At 38.9% G+C, this 22,633-nt stretch overlaps 1 protein-coding gene and 1 non-coding gene across 3 annotated transcripts in view; both read right to left on the reverse strand.

Moving 5' to 3' along the window:
* The window catches only part of ZNF839 (zinc finger protein 839), a 62,918-nt gene extending 41,957 nt beyond the window's left edge, over positions 1–20,961 (reverse strand). Inside the window, exons 1-5 of one of the 2 annotated variants that reach the window (XM_053697433.1) lie at positions 20,455–20,961; positions 17,326–18,192; positions 9,736–9,972; positions 7,334–7,426; positions 4,338–4,487 (exon numbers count right to left, since the gene is read on the reverse strand). In XM_053697433.1, coding sequence (XP_053553408.1) covers positions 4,338–4,487; positions 7,334–7,426; positions 9,736–9,972; positions 17,326–18,192; positions 20,455–20,850 — 1,743 coding nt within the window. In that variant the 5' untranslated portion in view covers positions 20,851–20,961. The remainder of the gene's footprint in view (positions 1–4,337; positions 4,488–7,333; positions 7,427–9,735; positions 9,973–17,325; positions 18,193–20,454) is intronic. The other variant, XM_053697434.1, reaches the window with a different exon arrangement.
* A 241-nt stretch (positions 20,962–21,202) lies between these two features.
* On the reverse strand, positions 21,203–21,276 carry TRNAI-AAU (transfer RNA isoleucine (anticodon AAU)). Its single transcript has one exon. It is a non-coding gene; the product is annotated as a tRNA-Ile (tRNA).
* Positions 21,277–22,633: the final 1,357 nt, after the last annotated feature.

Consider the following 22,633-nt stretch of genomic DNA (forward strand, 5'->3'; position numbering starts at 1 on the left):
AGTGTTATATTGTTATCCGCTGATCTACGGTCCTGGGCGCAAAAAGAGGTTTGCAAATATAGAAGCGGTGCCTTATCGTGCCGTTGCAGCGTATATCCCATTACCGCTACAGATAAGTTATCATTAAAAGAAAATTGCTATGGTCAAAACATAAGCTGTATAACATTAGGGATCAACATATAAACTAAATAAATTGTATGTCAGATACACATCAAAACAGGTTAACACACCAACTTTCCATGGTTACTGAAGTTTACATCACAAGGATTTGACGGCCCCAGTGATAAATTAAGTCAACGTCAGCCCCCTGTAACAGTTTGATCGTAAAGTCCAGATTCTGGAAAAGCCAGCGTTACTTTTTGGGGAAGTCTAACAGTCCAAGTCAGTCTGGACATGAGTCTTACTAGTTTGCCATCATGGTGTGATTCCAGAGAGAGAATAAGCTGTGTAAGGTCGTACCGAGCGTCCGGATCCATATGCCTTCCTCTGTGATCTTTCTGTTCCGTAGCCACCTGAGTGCTATACGGCATAAGGTCCGACAGCTCAACCCTCTTAGTTGTTTGGGAGTCACCCCCCCCCCCTGCCCTCCTTGATGGCCGTTCAGTGCCAATCTCTGATGTGTGGGCGAGGTGCGGAGCGGACTCTTAATGTGGTCCAGTAGAATTGGTAATGCGGTGGCCATATGGTGGTCTCTTACATGTGGGAGCTTATCCCTAGGCCCGGCATCTTTGTCAGGTAAATCAATGTGGTCCGACATTAATTCCCTAGTGAGGGATAATTCTTCTGGACAGAAGTTACTGTGATTAATCAGAGAAGGCTCCCGATGTGGGTACATTGCGTCTGCTGTGTGCGCAGTCTTCACTGCGCCATTTTGATTAGCAGGCATCCGACCTTCCTCCGTAGCTTTTATTTGTACGGTAGTGGCACACAACTTGCTCATGAGGTTATAAAATGGGGCTCTCTCTATTAGCGACTTCATGAGCCTCTCAAAGTTTGCAAAGCGTCGGTTATGCTGTGTCAGTGCCTCCATACCATCCATAGTCTCCACTTTCTCAATGTATTTTCAATGACTTGTTATACCAGCTGCATAGTGCAAAATGTGTGGGGATTTTTTTATTTTCAGGTTTATTTATTTGTGTATATGAATTAGCTGGTTTTGTGCTTTTAAACCACAACCTATTAAAATGGGTTGAGCTTCCAGCTAATATCACATCTCATTATGTTATCCCTTTTATGTACACACACTTACTTCCTTATCTTATATTTGTCTATAAACCAAAAGCTTAATACTTAGAGAGGACAAAGGAAAACCAACATTTATTACTATCCTGCACCCCCAGTGAGTATGTAATTTCTTCGGCTGGCTGTTTAGAAACTTTCAGTATAGGTTTGAATACCACAGGCTAAAATCAGCTATTTTGAATGCCAAAATAAAGTTAAATTGGTTACTTGGAAACCATTTAATACACTCCAGCATGTAAAATGGATCATTGGGAACAATTTAATGGGGAGAGAATGTTTGGGTAAACAGTCCCTTTAAGAGATTCCCCACCCACATATATGGAGATCATATGGTATAAAATTCCCTGTCTGACCTATTTCCTAATAGAAAGCTGTGTACTCTTCCACGATGCAACTCTACATTTAACCCTTCCCAGTTATAGGGATTTCTAGACTCTCAATTACGTTTACGTACCGAGTGGGAGAGAAGATGCATTATGGGACGACCAATACCTCAGGCACTTTCTATTTCAGACAGAGATGTGCTCAAATCTCTACAATTCAACAAATCAGCGACTATCCTTTCCAGGGAGAAATCTCTACAGTTTACAGCTGATCAAGATGAATGGTTCAAGGCGAAGTCTCTCACAAAAACTACCCTACACTGTATAACTCTGCTACAATTATACCTCAAGTTCTGCAACCAATAGCACCTCATTCCACTTTGTTTATATAAAATCTCTCTGGTTAATTCTTCTCTATGTTGGAGGAACTGTGGCATGGTCAGTTGTCCAGCCCAGCCACATGGTGAGACTTTCCCAAGTTAAAAACATTTTGGAACAGGTGTTCTGTTCTCTACTAGGACTATCTCTACCAAATATGTCCTAGACAGTAATATTTCACCTAGGCCTGAAACATCTCACATTACCAGATGGATTAATCTGCATTTATCTTTTTATTACAGCAATGAAATAATCCATCGCCAGAAAATGGAAAACTCCAACAAACCAACTAGGAAAGAGACTTCTAACATAATGTGTAACCTTGAATAGTAATAAAACAGATCTTAATTGTCTAATATGGGACTGAATAAAGATAAAAAAACATTTACAAATACATAAATAAAAAAGGGGTGGGGGAGGAGGACAGTGAGGAATGTCAATACCTTGTGGGCACAAGTTATAGCCTTTGACCTCAGTAGCTTAAATGGACACTGAACCCAACAAATTTCTTTCCTGATTCAAGTAGAGAATATAATTATAAACAACATTCCAATTTACTTCTATTATCTAATTTGCTTCATTCTTTAGATATCTTTTGTTGAAGAAATTGCAGTGCATATGGGTGAGCCAATCACACGAGGCATCTATGTGCAGCAACCAATCAGCAGCTACTGAGCCTATCTAGATATGCTTTTCTGCAAAGTATATCAAGAGAATGAAGCAAATTAGATAATAGTAGTACATTAGAAAGTTGTTTAAAATTGCATACTCTGTCTAAATCATGAAAGAAAAAAATTGGGTTTCATGTCCCTTTAACTCTAGTACCTAACTTTTAGGTTAGAGGTCTGCTAAGGTGGGTCTACTTATCTTATTAGATACTCAACTTCCCATAACTAGCTTTAAAGTTTCATCCCAATTATGAATTCTATCTACTCTATTCAGAAATTTGACCATAAGGGCCTTTATATATACTGTTCAAAAATATAGTTTAAGTTCTTGAATGGCCCTTCTTTTGTTGCCCCCCCCCCCTACTTTGGTTTGACCCTTTACTTGAAACTATCCTATTAGGTGGCACAAAAGTGGCTACTACTTTGGAATTAAAGTGAAGGTTAAGTTCGAGGCTTAGTCAATTGGCTCTAGAAACAACGTGATCATCGTTTACAAAAAAAAAAACAGGGTTGATTTACAGATAGCAAACTTGACAAGAAAGAAGGGATATATCTAAGGAACGAAGTACAAGTATAACTATTGATGAATGAAACACATTTATTTGTAGTGATACATACAATATCTCATTAGAAACGATCAAAGTTAACCTTCACTTTAATTAGGGGACATCATTACTTTTTTTCCTATATACTAATTGTAGGGAACGTCCATGAAACAAAGAAAAATGAGGTAACATTTCCTTTAGTATTCTCCATGTAAACTATAGGTTTTTCTCTGTGCTAGTTCCATATGTTGACATAACGATTGTATTTGTGTTATAAGAGGATATCCCGTCTATGATTTTGAATTCTGTATTATTGATCACAAACTGGTAATTGTGATTTTCCTGTAACTGTTTAATAACTTACCTCAATAAAAAAATAAATATTTTTAAAAAAAAGTCACAATGCAGGTGGACTTTAAGAAACAACTCAGATAAGGATAAAAGGTATCATCCCACTAAAATAAATGACAATTAATTTGTACAAAGAATCTATAATCCACAATTGCTGGAGGCACAAATGGAAGAAATAAACACATACCCAGAGAGGAATTCTTGAAATAAATCTAATCTTAAAAAAAAAAAAAAAAAAAAAAAAAAAAGAGAAGAGGAAAACAAAATTGACTTTTGTGCAACATTCTATCCGACCACTTTGACTATAGGGAACCAGGATTTAACGTCATGTATTTAATTAAAGGGACAGGACACCAACACATTTTCTTTTTCAGATAGAGCATACTATTGCAAACAACTTACTACTTTTTTCTGATTTGCTTTGTTGAAAAGCATACCTAGGTAGAATCATGAGCTGGGAGCTAGCTGCTGATTGGTGGCTTGTCATATATGCCTCTTGTAATTGGCTTAGTGATGCATTCAGTGTGCATTGCTGCTCCTTCAAGAAAGGATACCAAGAAAATAAAGCAAACGTCATAAAAGAAGTAAAATTGGAAAGTTGTTTACAAATGTTTGCGCTATCTGAATCATGAAAGAAAAATGTTGAGTTTCATGTCCGTTTAAAGTGACAGTGTTGGATTCTCCTTAATGTGTTTCCAGTGACTCATACCAGCTGCAGAGTTTAAAATGTAAAGTTAATTGCTACTTTATGTGTATTTTTGTATAGGAAATAGCTGTTTCTGGTAATAAAATGTCACCTCTATAGCAAACTTATGTGCCTGTCCACTTACCTTTTTCTGTTTTATAAACATAGATTTATCGATGCAATGGAGTTTGTTCCTCAAATAGTCCTGAGCCTGACCTTTCACCATACAGTGCAGCTGTTCAAACTCGGAATACACCCGCGGGAAGGTGGGCTCATTGGGGTAATCTTGCTCAACCTTTGGATCAAATAATGCAAGTTAAGTTGTAGTTAGTATCTAAGCAAACAAAACAACCAGCCAATCAAACGCGACTTGTAATCTATTCATGTCGTAAGAAATTATATACAAATCTAATTATTGAGGATCGACTACTAGTTACAAACAATCAAAATATAAACTGTCCAGATTAGCACAACATCTGTGTTACTTGCGGAGACAATTTTATAAAGTTCCACTAGCATTAGCAGTTTTATTGCACAAGCTTAAAGGACCATTAAATATAGTAAAAGTGCATAATCAACAGACACAAAATAAAAATAAAATGCAAAACCCTTCATCAGCGGAAAGAAAAAATAAATAAAAATCTACCAATCATTTGAAATCCAGACTAAGTCTGTTCAATTTTATTTCCCCCTTGCACCATGTGACAACCATCAGCCAATTACTAAATGCCTATAAGTATAGTGTGAATTCTTGCACATACCCAGTAGGAGCTGGTGCCTCAGTGTGCATATAAAAAGAATGTGCACAATTTGATTATGTAAGTTAATTGGAAAGATGTGTGCTCTATATAAAAATAATGAAAGTTTAATTATGAATTCAGTGTTCCATTAAACAGTTATTAAAGGGACAGTCTACACCAGAATTTGTATGGTTTTAAAAGATAGAAAATCCCTTTATTACTCATTCCCTAGTTTTGCACAACCAACATGGTTATATTAATATACTTTTTACCTCTGATTACCTTGTATCTAAGCCTCTGCAAACTGCCCCCTTATTTCAGTTCTTTTGAAAGACATCCATTTTAGCAAATCAGTGCTGGCTCCTAGGAAATACACGTGTATGAGCAGTGTTATCTATATGACACACATGAACTAACACCCTCTAGTGGTGAAAAACTGTCAAAATGCCCTGAGAGAAGAGGCAACCTTCAAGGGCTTAGAAATCAGCATATGAACCTCCTAGGTTTAGCTTTTAACCAAGAAAACCAACAGAACAAAGCAAAATTGGTGACAAAAGTAAAATGGAAAATTGTTTAAAATGACATGCCCTATCTGAATCATGAAAGTTTATTTTGGACTAGACTGTCCCTTTAAAGCAAACATTGCATATTCTTGTAAAATGTTTAATTAAAGGGACAGTCTAGTCCCAAATAAACTTTTATGATTAAGATAGGGCATGTCATTTTAAACAACTTTCCAATTTTGCTTTGTTCTTTTGGTATTATTAGTTGAAAGCTAAACCTAGGTAGGCTCATATGCTAATTTCTTAGCCATTGAAGGCCACCTCTTATCTGAATGCAATGTGACTTTTTTTTTACAACTAGAGGGCGTAAGTTCATGCGTGCCATACAGAGAACATTGTGCTCACGCCCGTGGAGTTACCTAGGAGTCAGCATTGATAGGCTAAAATGCCAAATTGGCTAAGTCTGCCAAAAGAACTGAAATAAGGGGACAGTCTGCAGAGGCTTAGATACAAGGTAATCACAGAGGTAAAAAGTGTATTACCCCTTAACCTACAAATACCAGTTGTTAACGAGCCTGGCACGTCCTTAGGGGTTTCAAGCGGAGGAAAGCCGCTTTCAGGGTATTGCAATGATACCTCGATATTGAGGCAGAGAGAAACACTCTGTATGTATGGGGTACTTGTAAAGCACAGCTAATCACCGTAAGGGTCTCAAGGCGCTGCTCATTTTATTGACCTTCAAAGGATGAAAGGCTGAGTGGACCTCACCGGGGATCGAACCTGCAACCCTTGGGTTACTACAGAGCTCAGCCACAGTGCCTTAGCATGCTGAGCTATCTGTGGCCCCCTCTGGATTGCCCAGCGATGGTGCCGAACGTTGGTGGCGTGGGAGGGATAGCAGGAAGATAGCCCATCACTGGTAGAGTTCCTTCCCGTTAGCGGAGATGATGGGTTCGGGAGCTTTAAAAAAGTTTGTTGTTCCAATTCCTCCAGATAGACTGGAGTATCTACATCTTACTTAGAGGGACATTAAAGTGCCAAAAGGAATATTCACCATGGAACTCGATGAGAATTGCAGCTCTTTAGCTGAACACAGCTGGTGATTGGCAGGGTCGTCTGCCACTTGCCTCACTGGCTGTTTTCTGCTCGGGATTAGCAATTCAAAACAGGACTTTATCTATGTGTTTAACACCATTACAGAGGTTAATTACATTAACTAAACACACAGGTTTCCAGGTTTAGTAGTGCAAATTAATTAAAGCATGTAATTTTCCCCATACAATGTCCCTTTAAGTAAGGTTAAATGTACGTGAGCTAGCAACATTCTACAAAGTGATTGTTGGCCACAGTAAATAAAACAAACATGGATTTAATTTAGCTTTTCAAGGGATTTGTCTTGTAAAACCTTGTGAATTATGCTAAAAAAATATTTTGTTAAATGATTGCGCATAAATTTAAAACATTAGATTTGAAATGCAGAACTTAATTGCTTATGTATGCTGTTACCTTACCATGTACTTTACGTTAAATAAAGCTTTCCTGTTGACTTCCTATGCGAGTGTACCTTGGTATTTATGGTAATATAATAATATACTTTTAACCTCTGATTACCTTGTATCTAAACCTCTGCAGAAAGCCTCCTTATCTCAGGGCTATTTATTTATTATCTATTGACTTGCATTTTAGCCAGTTATTGCCGTGTCCTGTACAACGTCACGGGAGAGTGCACAATTGTAGACTGTCCCTTTAAGTTGGGAAATGATCACCCAGGATGACGTGACATTAGAAGTGTATTATTGCTGAAATTTCATATCATTTATATTTACATTTATAGAAGTTTCATAATAATACAGATTATTCTAGAGGTTTCTCACAGAGACAGTTTAAGCGATACTAACCTTCATAAGTAAGAATTCATAAACTGTAACCAGCTTTGTTAGACGGGGCAGAACGATTTCCATTAAATCATCATTTCGAAACTGCTGAAGCAACTAACAAAAATCCTTTTCATTAGCAACATCAAATGCGATTACTCCAGAGCAAGAATTAAAGCCTCAATCATTAACACAACAAATGATTACCTCTTATAACGGTCAAAATTGAAATGCAAACAGATTAAATGACATCTTTGAATAGAAACATATTTGCAATCTAAAAGCTTCTTGTAAAAGCTATCACTGTTTTAGTGTCAACATTTTTTTCTCTGCACGTGCACGTGAAGCATAGCTAAAGCATAGCAGCATTTTAAATACTGCAGCTGCTCAGATCACCAGTGGGGCTTGTATCATGTCAGCAATTAACAAACAGAGTCATTACCAGATGGTGCACGTTGCATACTAAGACACCTTTTGGAACAGCTATATATTTTATTAGAAGCATTTTTGCTAATACATCTATATTACAAAAATGCTTATTTTCAAAACTGAAATGCACCCATGTGAATTCTAATTTTGTCTAGAACGTCCCTTTAAAATCCTTTATTGAAAAGTATATTCAGCTCCACAGAACTTTGCAGAGATAAACAAATAAACAATAATTTCTAAAAAGGCTCATGAGCATCAATGTACTACTGTAAGCTGGTTGGTGATTGGTGGCTACGCACATATGCCTCTTGCCATTGGATCACCATGTGTTCAGCTAGCTCCCAGTAGTGCATTGCTGTTATGGAGACGACTATAAAAGGGACAGTAAATTCGAAATCAAATGGATATGAAACTCATTTGTTTTTTCATGATTCAGATAGAGCATGCAATTTTAATCATCTTTCTAATTTACTCCTATTATCAATTTCTTTGTTCTCTTTGTATCTTTATTTGAAAAAGCAGGAATGTAAGCTTAGGAGCCTGGGTAGCACTTGCTGATTAGTGGCTACATTTAGCCACCAATCAGCAAGTGCTACCCAGGTTCTGAACCAAAAATGGGCCGACTCTTAAAGGGACAGTCAACACCAGAATTTATGTTGTTTAAAAAAAAGATAGAAAATCCATTCATTACCCATTGCCCTGTTTTGCATAACCAACAGTTATATAAATACACTTTTTACCTCTGTGATTAACTTGAATCTAAGCCTCTGCCTCCTGATCACATGACCGACTATTTTCTATTGACTTTCTTTTTATCCAATTAGTGCAGTGTCTGCCACAAGTCCCAGCGTGATCAAAATGTTATTTATATGGCTCACATGAACTAGCTCTCCCCTGTTGTGAAAAGCATGTGATAAGAGGCGGCCTTCAAGTAATTAGAAATCATATGAGCCTTCCTAGGTTTAGCTTTCAACTAAGAATACCAAGAGAACAAACCAAAATTAGTGATAAAAGTTGTTTAAAATGACATGCCCTATTTGAAACATAAAAGTTTTTTTTGGACTTGACTGCTTTTTCAAATAAAGATACCAAGAGAACGAAGAAAAATCGATAAGAGAAAATTAGAAAGTGGCTTAAAAATTACATGCTCTATCTGAATCATGGGGAAAACATTGGGTTTCATATCCCTTTAAACTTTCATGATTCAGATAGGGCATGCAATTTTAAACAACTTTCCAGCTTACTTGCATTATCTGTGATGAAAAGCATACTTAGGTAGGCTCAAGAACATCAGTGCACTACAAGGAGTTAGCTGCTGATTGGTGGATGTACAAATATGCTTCCTGTCATTGGCTCTCCTGAAAAGTTCAGCTAGCTCTTAGTAACGCATTGCCGCTCCGTCAAAGGAAGGAAATGAGTATGTTCTATCTGAACCATGAAGATTTCGGGGGTTTCACTTCCCTTAAATTATAAAATTATTTTATGTAAAGCAACAGTGCAATAATAAAGTACTCTAACAGAGATTTTCTTTTTGCATTTTTATGTCCCTTTAATAGCACTTTTGCTGTTAACAGACACCACTTGTATGTTAACATCTTATCCTTTAACAGGAATACTGTAATTAAAGGGACATCAGAAAAAATCTTTCATGATTCAGAATAATTTTTTTTAACAACATTCCAATTTACTATTACCTAATTTGCTTCATTATTTAGATATCCTTTGTTGAATTAATAGCAATGCACATAGGTGAGCAATCACACCAGACATCTATGTGCAGCCACCAATCAGCAACTACTGGACCTATCTAGATATGCTTTTCAACAAACGATATCACGAGAATGAAGCAAATTAGATAAGAGGTGAATTGGAAAGTTGTTTAAATTTGTATTCTCTATCTGAAACATGAAAGAAAAAAAATGAGTTGTATGTCCCTTTAAGTAAGAGGAACCCCCACCCCCCAGTTTCTTACATTTCAGAATAAACCATTTACTCACCTCTCTCAGTTCATCTCGTCTTTGGAGTTCGTGTTCTTCAGGGGACAGGGAACGCAATATTTTTTTAGGACGTTTGTGTTTTTCTATAATTGTTTCTGGTGCACGAGTTCTCCCACGACGTCTGGGTGTTTTTGTCGCTGCTTTTTCCTCACCTTTACCGTTTGGCAAAGTTGACGGATTGCTTTTAATAGACTCTTGTTGGTTAGCAATGTTCTCTACAGTGTTGATTGTAGAGTCCTAAAAAATAATAGAGACCACATTGATGAATTTTCAAGAAAGGAAGTGTTTATTAAAAGTCTTATTACATTATTAATATTTACGGTTTTAATATGTTAAACAGTTAAAAATGAATGCGATTAGGAGCTGCGCCTCCAAATCTGTAACATAACAACTGATATTCAATAAAGCTGATTTAAAAAAAAAAAAAAAAAGTCTTATTACATTATTTTTTAATAGTTTTATTGAGCATTAAAAGGGACGTTAAAATGACAGTTTAATGTAAAATTGGTTTCCCCTTAACCCCTTCGCTGCCAGTAATTTCAGAGAAAAACTTACCCAAAGTACCAGAGAATATTTAGCATTTTTGCTATTACTCAATTTAAACAGAATTATTTTTTATTTACCTATAAAAACTATATATATATATATTTTTAAAAGCAGACAACCAAAGACATTGACCTAGGCCCATTTTGGTATATTTTATGCGACTATTTGGCTGCCAAATACCATAATAAAAAATAAAAAAAATTACTTTTTTGCAAATTTTGGTTTTCTCACTGAAATTATTTATTCACAACTATTGCAGTCATATGACAAAATGGTTATAAAAGCTTCTCTTTGTATTCCCTTTGTTCAGAAAAAGCAGACATGCATGGTTTTGCATTGCTTTTTTGGCAATTAGAATGCAGCTAATTGCAGCTGCACACCTTACTTGAAATTCCTGGCAGTGAAAGGGTTGATCAATTAGCTAGTAAGGTTATTTTTTGATGCAGAGTAGGGATTACCCTCCCACCTCACACTCCCTGATCCTTACCTCATCCCTCCCAAACATTTCTCTTCCCTCCCTCACCCACCAGTGGTCATCACCATCTTAGATAGTGGCAGAAGGTCTTCCAGTTTGCAGTTTAGGCCTTTTATTTTTTATTATTATTATTTTCCTTGCAGTGTAGTGATCCCTCCTCAAACCTCCCCCCCCCCCCAAAAAAAAAAAAAGCTCTTTAACCCTGCCAAATACTTTGAGAGAACAATATAAAATTAACATTTGTATTACATCTCTCTCCAACCTATAACTGGGAGTGTAACTTCTTCTGCTGGCTGTGTTTACATAGATGTTTTAAGTCAATACTTAATTATTGAAATTTGCAGTATATGGTGGCATTACCACAGGCAAAAGCAGCTATTTTAACCCTCTCCCGCCGTTAGGACGTTCCATGCCGTCCTAACTGCTCAAGGCTTTAGCGCCGTTAGGACGCCATGGTACATCCTAACCGTTTGGCTGTCCCGAAGCCATAGCGGCTTTGTATATGGGATTGCTGGCTGGATGGCGTGCCTAGCACCCTCCCTGACCCGATCCCATCATTGAAATCACAGGATCGCATGAACGATCAGGGCTATTTTTACATTTCCGCTGTGTTTGTATGTAATTTTCCTTACTCATTTACTGTACCCACACATTATATACAGTTTCTCTCGCCATTCAATGGACTTTCTAAAGATACCAATATTTTCATCATATCTTTATAGTAATAATTTACTATAAAAAAAAATATAAAATATGATGAAAAAATATGAAGAAAAAATATTTCATGACACCATTTCACCGACAAATGTGATCAGAAATAGCAGACATTTATGGCTTTGGCATTACTTTTTGGTAATTAAAAGGCCACTTGTATTATGCCTAGCAGTGAAGATGTTAATTAGGTAGCTTGTAGGGTTAATTTTAGCTTTAATGTAGAGATCAGCCTCCCACCTGACACATCTCATCCCTGACCCCCTCAAACAGCTCTCTTCTCTGCCCCACCTCAAAATTGTCACCGCTCTCTTTCCCATAAATTGTGTCTGAGTTGCGCGCGCACTGCACTGACAGGATCCAGACGTCCCTCCAACGATGGGCCACCCACCCGCCTCCCTGCTACGGCTCACACCCACCGACAATCGGCACCATCGCTGGCCGATGCAGAGTGGCTCTCTCTGCATCGGATGCTTAAAAAAGGTTATTGCAGGATGCTTTAATATCGAGGCATCACTGCAATAGCCTGAAAGCGATCACAATCGTTTCCAGCTCTTCAAACCCGAGGACGTGCCAGGCACGTCCTTGGTCATTAACTGAAACCCTTTGTAGGACGTGCCTGACACGTCCTCGGTCGACCAAGGGGTTAAATTCCTGTTTATTGGAATTTATATACCCATATAGGGTATCATTAGAAAGGTCTGGGTTTTTTTTTTTACAAAAGGTGTATAAGTATGGATGGATGCACTTAAAGGGACAGTGCACTGTAAAATTGTTTTTCCATAAATGTATTTTAAATGACTTGTTATACCAACTGCAGAGAATAAAATATTTGAGAAATTGCATTTTCGGGTTTATTTGTGTATCTGAAGTAGCTGGTTTTGTGCTTTGAAACCACAGCCTATTACAATGGGTTGAACTTCAGGTAATATCAGATCTCATTATGTTATCACTTTCATGTACACACACTTGCTTCTTTATCTTATATTTGTCTGGAACACCAAAGCTCAATACATAGAGAGAACAATGGAAAATTATCATTTTATTACTTAACTATCCTGCATCCCACTGAGTGTAATCTCTTCTGCTGGCTGTGTTTACTTAGGCTTGTCAATAGCGTATACGCCAGTATCAAAGCTTTCAGTATAGGTTGGGAAACCACAAGCTAAATCAGCTATTTCAAATGCTGAAATATGAGTAAAGGAGCTACTTGCAACCAATTTAATACACTCTAGCAGGTAAAAAGGATCATTGGGAAAAATTTAAAGGGGAGAAAGTTTTTGGGCGAACTGAACCCTTTAAAGGGATACTAAACACACATTTTTTCTTTTCTTTTATGGTTCAGATAGAACAGGCAATTTTAAGCAACTTTCTAATTTACTCCTATTATCAATTTTTCTTCATTCTATTGGTATACTTATTTGAAAAGCATGAATGAAAGCTTAGGAGCCGGCCCATTTTAGGTTCAGCACCTGGGTAGCGCTTGCTGATTGGGGGCTAAATGTAACCACCAATCGCTATCCAGGGTACTTAAAAAAAAAAAAAAAAAAAAAAAAAGAAGCTAAGCTTTCATTCCTGCTTTTTCAAATAAAGATACCAAGAGAACAAAGAAAAATAGACAATAGGAGTAAATTAGAAAGTTGCTAAAAATTGCATGCTCTATCCGGATCATAAAAGCAAGAAATTGGGTATTGTATCCCTTTAACAAGAGAGACAAAATTGCTTGTGTCATTTAAAAAAGGGACAGTAAAGTCATAATTAGACATTCATGATTTAGACAGAGCATACAATCTTAAATAACTTTTCAATTTACTTCTATTTTTTAATTTGTTTCCTTCTTTTGTTATTCTTTGCTGAAAGTTTTATCTAGGTAAGCTCAGTAGCAGCAAATAACCTAGGTTCTAGCTGCTGATTGGTGGCTGTATGTACAGTATGTGTAATATATATATATATATATATATATATATATATATATATATATATATATACACACAAATACGAGTAGAAACAGTAATATTTCTACTGCCAAAGAATAAAAGATATAGAAATAAAGAATTTATTAACTTTTCAATTATGATAGGAAGGCGTTTAATTCTCAAGAAATGGATTGAAAGGAAGAGTCCAACTATTGCAGAATTTTGTAATAACGTATATACCGTATTTTTTGCTCCATAAGACGCACCTAGTTTTTAGAGGAGGAAAACAAGAAAAAAAATATTCTGAAGAGAACTTGTGTGTGATTGAGAGTGTGTGTGTGATTGAGAGTGTGTGTGTGTGATTGAGAGTGTGTGTGTGATAGAGAGAGAGAGAGAGAGAGAGAGAGAGAGAGTACTTTCAAAACATTTGAACAAACTGAGATACTAACACAGCAATAAATAAAAGACAAACTAAGCACTAAAATGCTATTGATGCTATAAAATAGTGATATTCCTCAAGATTTTGACCCCTAAAATAGACACTGTTTCCAAATATCCAGCGCCAAGCTAAAAAAAAATAACTTGTGTAATAACAGACAAGCTATTTTCCCCCAGAGACATGACCTGCGTCTATATTGTCCAACAGCTTCTCAACACTCCCCAATCTATATTCCTTTTTCAGACATCACAGAGTTTTTAGCCAAAAGGCCCCCCAAGATTTATATATTGCTCACCCGGTTTTTTAGCATACCCCCTGACTGGAACCCCAGCCAAGCGGCCACCGTTCACCACAGCTCCGAGACTCTCAACACCGACCTCCAGGTCATATCACCAACACATGTGCGTGCCAGAACTTCCAGGGCACTGACGTTATAACTAGTATCCCCACGGAGTTATGGGAAGTGTAGTCCTAGTTTGAGTGACTACTAAGTTGGAGGCGGAGCGTGACATGAGCTCAGCTGAGGAGCACTGACTGAGCGGCCCGCAGGCATTAAAGCAAATAGGCTAAGCATCCGGCTGCCCAATCTGGCCCTGCATTCGCTCCATAAGACGCACAGACATTTCCCCTTACTTTTGAGGGGGAAAAAAGTGCGTCTTATGGAGCGAAAAATACGATAATTATATGATTATTGAACAATGTGTGGTAGGCTCAGATAAAGATCATATTATTTCTCGTTTTTTTCCAGAAACGGGACGATTTAATTAAAACATATCCAGAGAATCTTCAAAAAAAAATTGATATGGCCCTTCCGTTATTCAGAGTATGTTAGTGAAATGATGCCGAGAGATGAAATACCTGCAAATATCTTCAATACAAGGTAGAGGATTATATAGGGACGGATAGATGAAGAGAGTGGAGTAGAGAAGTTCCTATTTAAGGCGATATTTTTATTTTATTTTTTCCCTCGGACCAGAGATGTGAGCGGGATGAGGTATGATCAAGAAATATTGCTCAAGGAGAAAAAAGGAATAGAAGGTTATATATAAAAACAACATTTTGTGTTAAATTTTTGTATTACGAAACATAGGAGAGAAATATAAATATGTATTTAGAGCTTCCTGGTAAAGAGGCATATTTAATTTGCGAGATCTGTTTGCTTGTAACTATTTTTTTTTCTTTGTTCTTCTTCTCTCTGCTATAAGTAAGATCTGTTGAGAAAATAAAGATTTAAAGACAAAAAGAAAAAAGAAAAATGTTAACACTAACACAGTGATAACTTTTACGAGAAGCATTTTTGCCAATATATGTAAAATGAAAATATGTTGCTATTTAAATGTGTAATTCATCTATGTGCATTTAAATTTTGACTGGAATGTCCCTTTAAGGGCTTAGAAGTTTGCAAATGAGTCTACCTAGGTTTAGCTTTCAACAAAGAATACAAGAGAACAAATAAAATTTGATTAAAGTAAATTGGAAAGTTGTTTAAAATTGCATGCCCTGTCTGAATCATGAACGTTTAATATTGACTAGACTGCCCCTTTAATGAGTATACGTTGATAGTTGTCAGATTAGGAAATATTGGAACTGATCTTGCAAACCTGACAGAGTCCGCTAAGGGATAAATTGTTTAATTTTGACTGGACTGTTCCTTTAAGCTAAAGTTAACTGATTTTGATTATTTATGTTTGTTGCACAAATTATTTTCTTAAATAAAAACAGAGAGATGCACTCAGCTGAGAAAGAACAAAAGCTAGAAAAACTTCCGTGCCTGTTCATTTTATTATAGGGTGCCACTCAGTGTGCATACTCTTTTAGCACACTATGCCCCTTCATAGAGAAAAAATATCCTGTAGCATATCAGTCTGACCCTGCCCAATGACAGTCCAGCACCGAAATACCAGGCAATTCTTCTCTGAACAAGAGAAACAACAACCCCAGACGATCGTTTCGGCCTTCTGTGGGCCTTGTCAGTGAGGTGCAGTCGCATATCTCTAAGGGCATGTGTGCAAGGAGTCCACTTCTGGTTTCCCCTTTTACTCTTAGGGAGACCCAAGAGGGTATGCACCCTGAGTGGCACCCTATAATAAAATGAACAGGCCGGGAAGTTTTTCTAGCTTTTGTTCTGTCTCAGCTGAGTGCGTCTCTCTCTCTTTTTATATTTATGCAAATTGCTCTTGGGTCTCCCTAAGAGTAAAAGGGGAAACCAGACGTGGACTCCTAGCACACATGCCCTTAGAGATATGCGACTGCACCTCACTGACGAGGCCCACAGAAGGCCGAAACGATCGTCTGGGGTTGTTGTTTCTCTTGTTCAGAGAGGAATTGCCTGGTATTTCGGTGCTGGACTGTCATTGGGCAAGGTCAGACTGATATGCTACAGGATATTTTTTCTCTGTGAAGGGGCATAGTGTGCTAAAAAGAGTATGCACCCCGAGTGGCACGCTATAATAAAATGAACAGGCACGGAAGTTTTTCTAGCTTTTGTTCTGTCTCAGCTGAGTGCATCTCTCTCTCTGTTTATATTTATACAAATTATTTTCTTTCATGAATCAGATAGAGAATATAATTTTAAAAATGTTTCCAATTTACTTATATTTTCAAATATGCTTTGTGCTCATGTTATTCTTTGTTGAAGAGATATCTAGATAGGTAACGTGCATGTCTGGGGCACTACATGACAGGAAATAGTGCTGCCAAATAGTGCTCCTGCTAATGTATAATATTGTTGCAAAACTCCTGCGATATAGTGATGCAGGCACGTGCACGCTCCTGAACTTACCTTACTGCTTTTTTAACAAAGGATAACACAAAAACAAAGAAAATTTTATAATACAAGTAAATTTGAAAGTTGTTTAAAATTGTATGTTCTATCTGAATCATGAAGGAGTTTTATGTCCCTTTAAAATCAATGTATGTTAAAGAATACAACTAATTTGTGCTTTATCTAGCTTAAAAGGGACAGTATACATTAATTTTCATAAAACTGCATGTAAGACACTACTATAAAGAAGAATACACACAGATACTGATCTAAAAATCCAGTATAAAACCTTTTAAAAACTTAGCAGTTTAGCATTGTTCATGAGGTAGTCTGGGACACCCACTAAAGGGGCTGAGTAAATAAAAAGGTCAGACACTACCAACCTCCCCTGCATATGACGAGACAAACCATAAACAGGAGCCAGGAGAAGTCTGTAAACGTGTGTATAAATCTAGCACTGAGGGGCTTGGTTAGGAGTCTGAAAATCAGCACAACGTTCTTAAAAAAAATAAGCAAAACTATAAATTTTTATAAAAACACTACCAGATAGGTTATATAAATGGATCATTTACAAAACATGTATGGAAAGAAAAATCTGGTGTACAATGTCCCTTTAAGTAACATTTATAAAAAAAGCAAAATGGAATACTAATGCAAAGCCTTACACTGCGCCCACCTGGATACTACATAGCGCCACCTAGCTGGCAATCATTTCTGTGGAGAGCACTGACAAGCATACCTGTTCGTTGGATGAAAGCAACACTGTGTCATCTTCTTGAGGTGTGGAAGGAGCTTTGTTAGTCGCAACATAATTACTTGCAGGGGCACTGGCCCTTGGGCTTCCAGTTTCTTCTGAAATTTTACTAGGCGTGTCTCCATTTGCTTTCTTCCCACAAACTATTTTCTGGTCCAAACCTTCCAAACTCCCATGATCAGGGAAAAACTTATAGTGCCGGGATAACCCTCCTCTTCCAATATAAGCCTTTTCACAAGATTCACATCTAAACAATTTGGGTTTTAGGTTATAATTCTGTGAGTCAAAGCATCCAGTTTCTTTCACATCATCATCTTCTACGCTTAGTTCTGAGTAATCATCAGAATCTGACGCATGGCCAAATGCCAAGTCCCCCATCTTAATAAACTTGTAATCTTTTGCTTTGTGCTTAGGTGGTCTGGAAATGCGCCCAGAGCGGGTTTTAATTTTAAGAGACTTCTTAGCCTTTGGATCTTCCTTAGCAGATTTGTCAGAAGTGCAAGATTGCAGAGTTTCAGTCACCCTATCATTGGAAGGCGAGTGATCAGAATACTTCTGCTCAACGTCTTGGTTACTGATGACTGGCCCAGCTATAGCTTCCTGATCAATAGTTACAATTTCAGGTTGCGAGTGTGATGAGAGATTTTCCGGATGAGCTTGAACAGAGGAGTCTGAAGTAGCATTATGAGGTAAATTCGTAGGGGGGTCCTGTTTAGATGGCCCGTCCACCTGCAAGCTCTGAGTGGTGTTCATATTCTCGCTATCTGCGCTCTGACTGCTGCACACCGTAGACACTTCTTTTGTAGTCGTTGATCCTAGACCTGGGACTTGAACGCATATAGATTTCAAATGCTGAAAATAAGTAAAAAGAACAGAAGTTTATAAATATGCAAATATCAGTTCAATTGAAAAACTGTCCAAGACCTTACACAATTCTAAGCTTCTACTTAAAAGCTTACTTGATGGGGCAGTATACACCAATTTTCATTTAACTGCAAGTAATAGACACTACTATAAAGAATAATCTGCACAGATACTGATATAAAAATCTAGTGTAAAACCTTTTAAAAAAAAAAAAAATTACTCCCAATTTGAGAAGCTCCCAATCGAACACTGTTAATGAGATAAGCCTGGGACACCCACTGAAAGGGGCTGATAGTAGAACCCCTCCCCCTGCCCTACATATGAATAGACCCATTATACAAACAGAAGCAATCTGAAGTCTATCTACATCAGTATACATCTAAAACTATGGGGCTTGGTTAGGAGTCTGAAAATCAGCAAAATGGTATTTAAAAATAAGCAAAACTATACATTTTTACAAAAACACACCTAGATGGGCTATATAAATGGATCATCTACGCAAAGAAAAAAAATTAGTGTATTATGTCCCTTTAAAGTGATTGTAAAGTTGAATTACTTAAAGTGAATGTCAGCTTTCAAGAAGGAGTCCCCATTTTTAAAAAAATACTATTAAAAAGCATTGCCTGAGGCAACGCCGTGATTGGTGGAAGCCGGATTCGTCATTGCTGACGTATGAAGTGACGAGCTGCAAGAGGGGGAATTGCTTCTCCGGCTTCAAGAAGAAAAGGTAATAATTTTAACAAAACGGGTGAAACGTAAACATTCATGAATGAAAGTACCCCTGTTTTTGATAGTATTTTTAAAAACCGGGCACTCATTCTTGAAAGTTGACATTCACTTTAAAGCACGGTATTTAAAAATACTCTTAAAAACAGTAGCACTTTAAGTCATAACAATTGCATCTTTAAAATGTCTTTTCTTTTTACGCCTGGCCTATTTAAAATGTATTGGCATCATTGGTGAGGGGGATATTATGGTGCTATGTTCTCATTGAATTTTTTAAAGTTATTCTAACCAGATTACAAGATCTCTCCATGCAACTGTATGTCAGATCATTTGATATAAATATTCTCAAATCTGTCTGTTCTACTGAATAGTACTTTAGACTTTTTTAAAAAAAATATTACTTATATCAGAGCATGATCACTTTATGTGTGACAATAGGTTGAAACGGGGGGTGGCACAGAGTGGCAGCAGGCTGGCCCAGGGGACGGCACAGAGCGGCAGCAGGCTGGCGCAGGGGGTGGCAGGCCTTGTCAACCTATTACCACGTTGGCAAATGGGTGACCCAGGGGATGGCAAAAGAGCATGATTACTTTATATATGTGACAGTAGGTTGAAGCGGGGGACGGCACGGAGCGGCAGCAGGCTGGCAGCCCAGAGCGGCAGCAGGCTGGTGCAGGGCGGCGGCACAGAGCGGCAGCAGGCTGGCGCAATGGGGCGGCACAGAGCGGCAGCAGGCTGGCGCAGGGAGCGGCAGCAGGCTGGCGCAGGGAGCGGCAGCAGGCTGGCGCAGGGAGCGGCAGCAGGGGGCGGCACAGAGAGGCAGCAGGCTGGCACAGGGGGCGGCACAGAGAGGCAGCAGGCTGGCACAGGGGGCGGCACAGAGAGGCAGCAGGCTGGCACAGGGGGCGGCACAGAGAGGCAGCAGGCTGGCACAGGGGGCGGCACAGAGAGGCAGCAGGCTGGCACAGGGGGCGGCACAGAGAGGCAGCAGGCTGGCACAGGGGGCGGCACAGAGAGGCAGCAGGCTGGCACAGGGGGCGGCACAGAGAGGCAGCAGGCTGGCACAGGGGGCGGCACAGAGAGGCAGCAGGCTGGCACAGGGGGCGGCACAGAGAGGCAGCAGGCTGGCACAGGGGGCGGCACAGAGAGGCAGCAGGCTGGCACAGGGGGCGGCACAGAGAGGCAGCAGGCTGGCACAGGGGGCGGCACAGAGAGGCAGCAGGCTGGCACAGGGGGCGGCACAGAGAGGCAGCAGGCTGGCACAGGGGGCGGCACAGAGAGGCAGCAGGCTGGCACAGGGGGCGGCACAGAGAGGCAGCAGGCTGGCACAGGGGGCGGCACAGAGAGGCAGCAGGCTGGCACAGGGGGTGGCAAGCCTTGTCAACCTATTATCACGTTGGCAAATGGGTGACCCAGGGGATGGCACACCTTGGCAAAAGGGGTGCACTCAGTGACAAATGCAAACATTTACCCTGGCCTCTATCCCATATAACGTACATATTCCCTCCCTAGTGTTCTCCTCACCTTGTGATTGAAGAGCCTGGATACAGAGGCGGGGGTAGTCTGAGGCACGGACTGCCGCAGCTGGGCAGCAGTGACAGGCGGATTTGTGGTGTCGGTCTGCTCCCCGGAAGTCAGGTTAGGGGTAATGGGGGCAGGCGGCGGGGTAATCTCGGTTACTGAAGGAGAAGATTGCTGTAAAATGCCGCCCCGAGGTAACAGCGTGCCATCCGGCTGCACGTAATACACGGTTTCTGCCTGCGCGATGCTGCGGATCAGCTCCTCAGTAAGTCCTACGGCCTGTACCGCTCTCAAGCCCATGCTGCTCTCTCCCGGCCCTGCCAGTGCTGTCTCTGTATCTTCGGTCACCACCACCTGCACGCACTCACACAGTTCTTCGCAGGCCTCCTGCGCCGCCATGTTTAACGCGGCCAGCTATAGTATCACAATGCGCGTGTGCAACTCCCGAATGTGGAATCTATTGGCCGTAAAACGACAAACAGAACCCAGCAAAACCTTCCAAAGGATCAGACACTAAACAGCGCGAGAAGCGAATCTACGGCAGTCGGGCATGGACAATCGTTTTAGTGCCCCCTAGTGTCAGAACACAGTATTCGCAAACTTCCTACTTACAAAAAGTGAAATAAAACTATATAATAAATATGTAGAGATGAGTTGTCATGCTGGATAATAATAATTGAATTATAGGTTTAATATCAACAAATATATTGAAGTTATTGTTGAATAAATTAAACATATATTAGGAAAACGATGGCCCGTACGGGGATCGAACCCGCGACCTTGGCGTTATTAGCACCACGCTCTAACCAACTGAGCTAACCGGCCACTTGACATGGAGGATTATTTAACTTATACTGAGTACAAAATCAATTTTTTATTATTGCGTCATATAATTTACTATACTGTATAACCTACATATCATAGTAGTAGGTTAGGAGACCCTTCTATACATTCTTACAAGGGCATGTTTTACTTTTTCTTATCAAAGTGAGACATCATTAGAACAGGTATACTATGCAACTACATGGTTGTCCTTGAATACTTTTACAAAGAAGAGGGAAAATAAATATTTTAAGCAAATACCTAATTACTGTAATTAATTAACTTACTATTGGGTCCATTACTAGACACAAGTAGTGTGAGACAGCATGGGGACATTTGAATACCTTTGCCTAGGGGCACGGTGACTCTAATGATCAAACACAGATATGCTAATGATTTACACATAAATGACATGGCTGCCTTGTGGTGCAATGTGTCAGATTACAAATAGCTGATTGTCTTTGGCACCAGACTTGTGACTAGTCCTCACATTTGTGCTGGACTTTTGTATGCAAACATCCTGCATTGAGATAGTGTCCCTAATATAAACAAAACAATGCAGACTAAGCTAACTCCTCCACTATACACAAAAATATGACTTTCCCAAACATTCCAATAGACCCCCTAAACATAAGTAATTTGGTAAATGAATTGAAAAGTGTGCAATAATTATATATTAGCTTATGTGTGCACATACAGTATTGTTAGCTGTGGGGAACTATATATAGTAGGTTGGCTTTCAATTGGCCTTCTAGACTTCTTAGTGCCAATCAGTTTCCTTAAAGGGACACTGAACCCAAATTTTTTTCTTTTGTGATTCAGATAGAGTATGCATTTTTAAGCAACTTTCTAATTGACTCCTATTATCAAATTGTCTTCATTCTCTTGGTATCTTTATTTGAAATGCAAGAATGTAAGTTTAGATGCCGGTCCATTTTTGGTGAACAAACTGGGTTGTTCTTGCTGATTGGTGGATAAATTCACCCACCAATAAACAAGTGCTTTCCATGGGTCTGAACCAAAAAAATAGCTTAGATGCCCTTCTTAATAAAGAAAGCAAGAGAATGAAGAAAATGTGCTAATAGGTGTAAATTGGAAAGTTGCTTAAAATTGCATTCTCTATCAGAATCACGAAAGAAAAAAAAATTGGGTTCAGTGTCCCTATAAAGGGACATGATACCCAATATTATTTATTTTATGATCCAGCTAGAGCATACAGTTTTAAGCAGAGAGCTATCTGAACAAATTGTGTAAGCCAATGGCAATAGACATTTATGTGCAGCCACCAATTAACAGCTAGGTTCCGTTAGTGCATTCCTGCTCCAGAGCCTATCTAGATATGCTTTTCATCAATGGACAT

Source organism: Bombina bombina, chromosome 1 (assembly GCF_027579735.1).
Source record: "Bombina bombina isolate aBomBom1 chromosome 1, aBomBom1.pri, whole genome shotgun sequence".
NCBI classification, from domain to species: domain Eukaryota; kingdom Metazoa; phylum Chordata; class Amphibia; order Anura; family Bombinatoridae; genus Bombina; species Bombina bombina.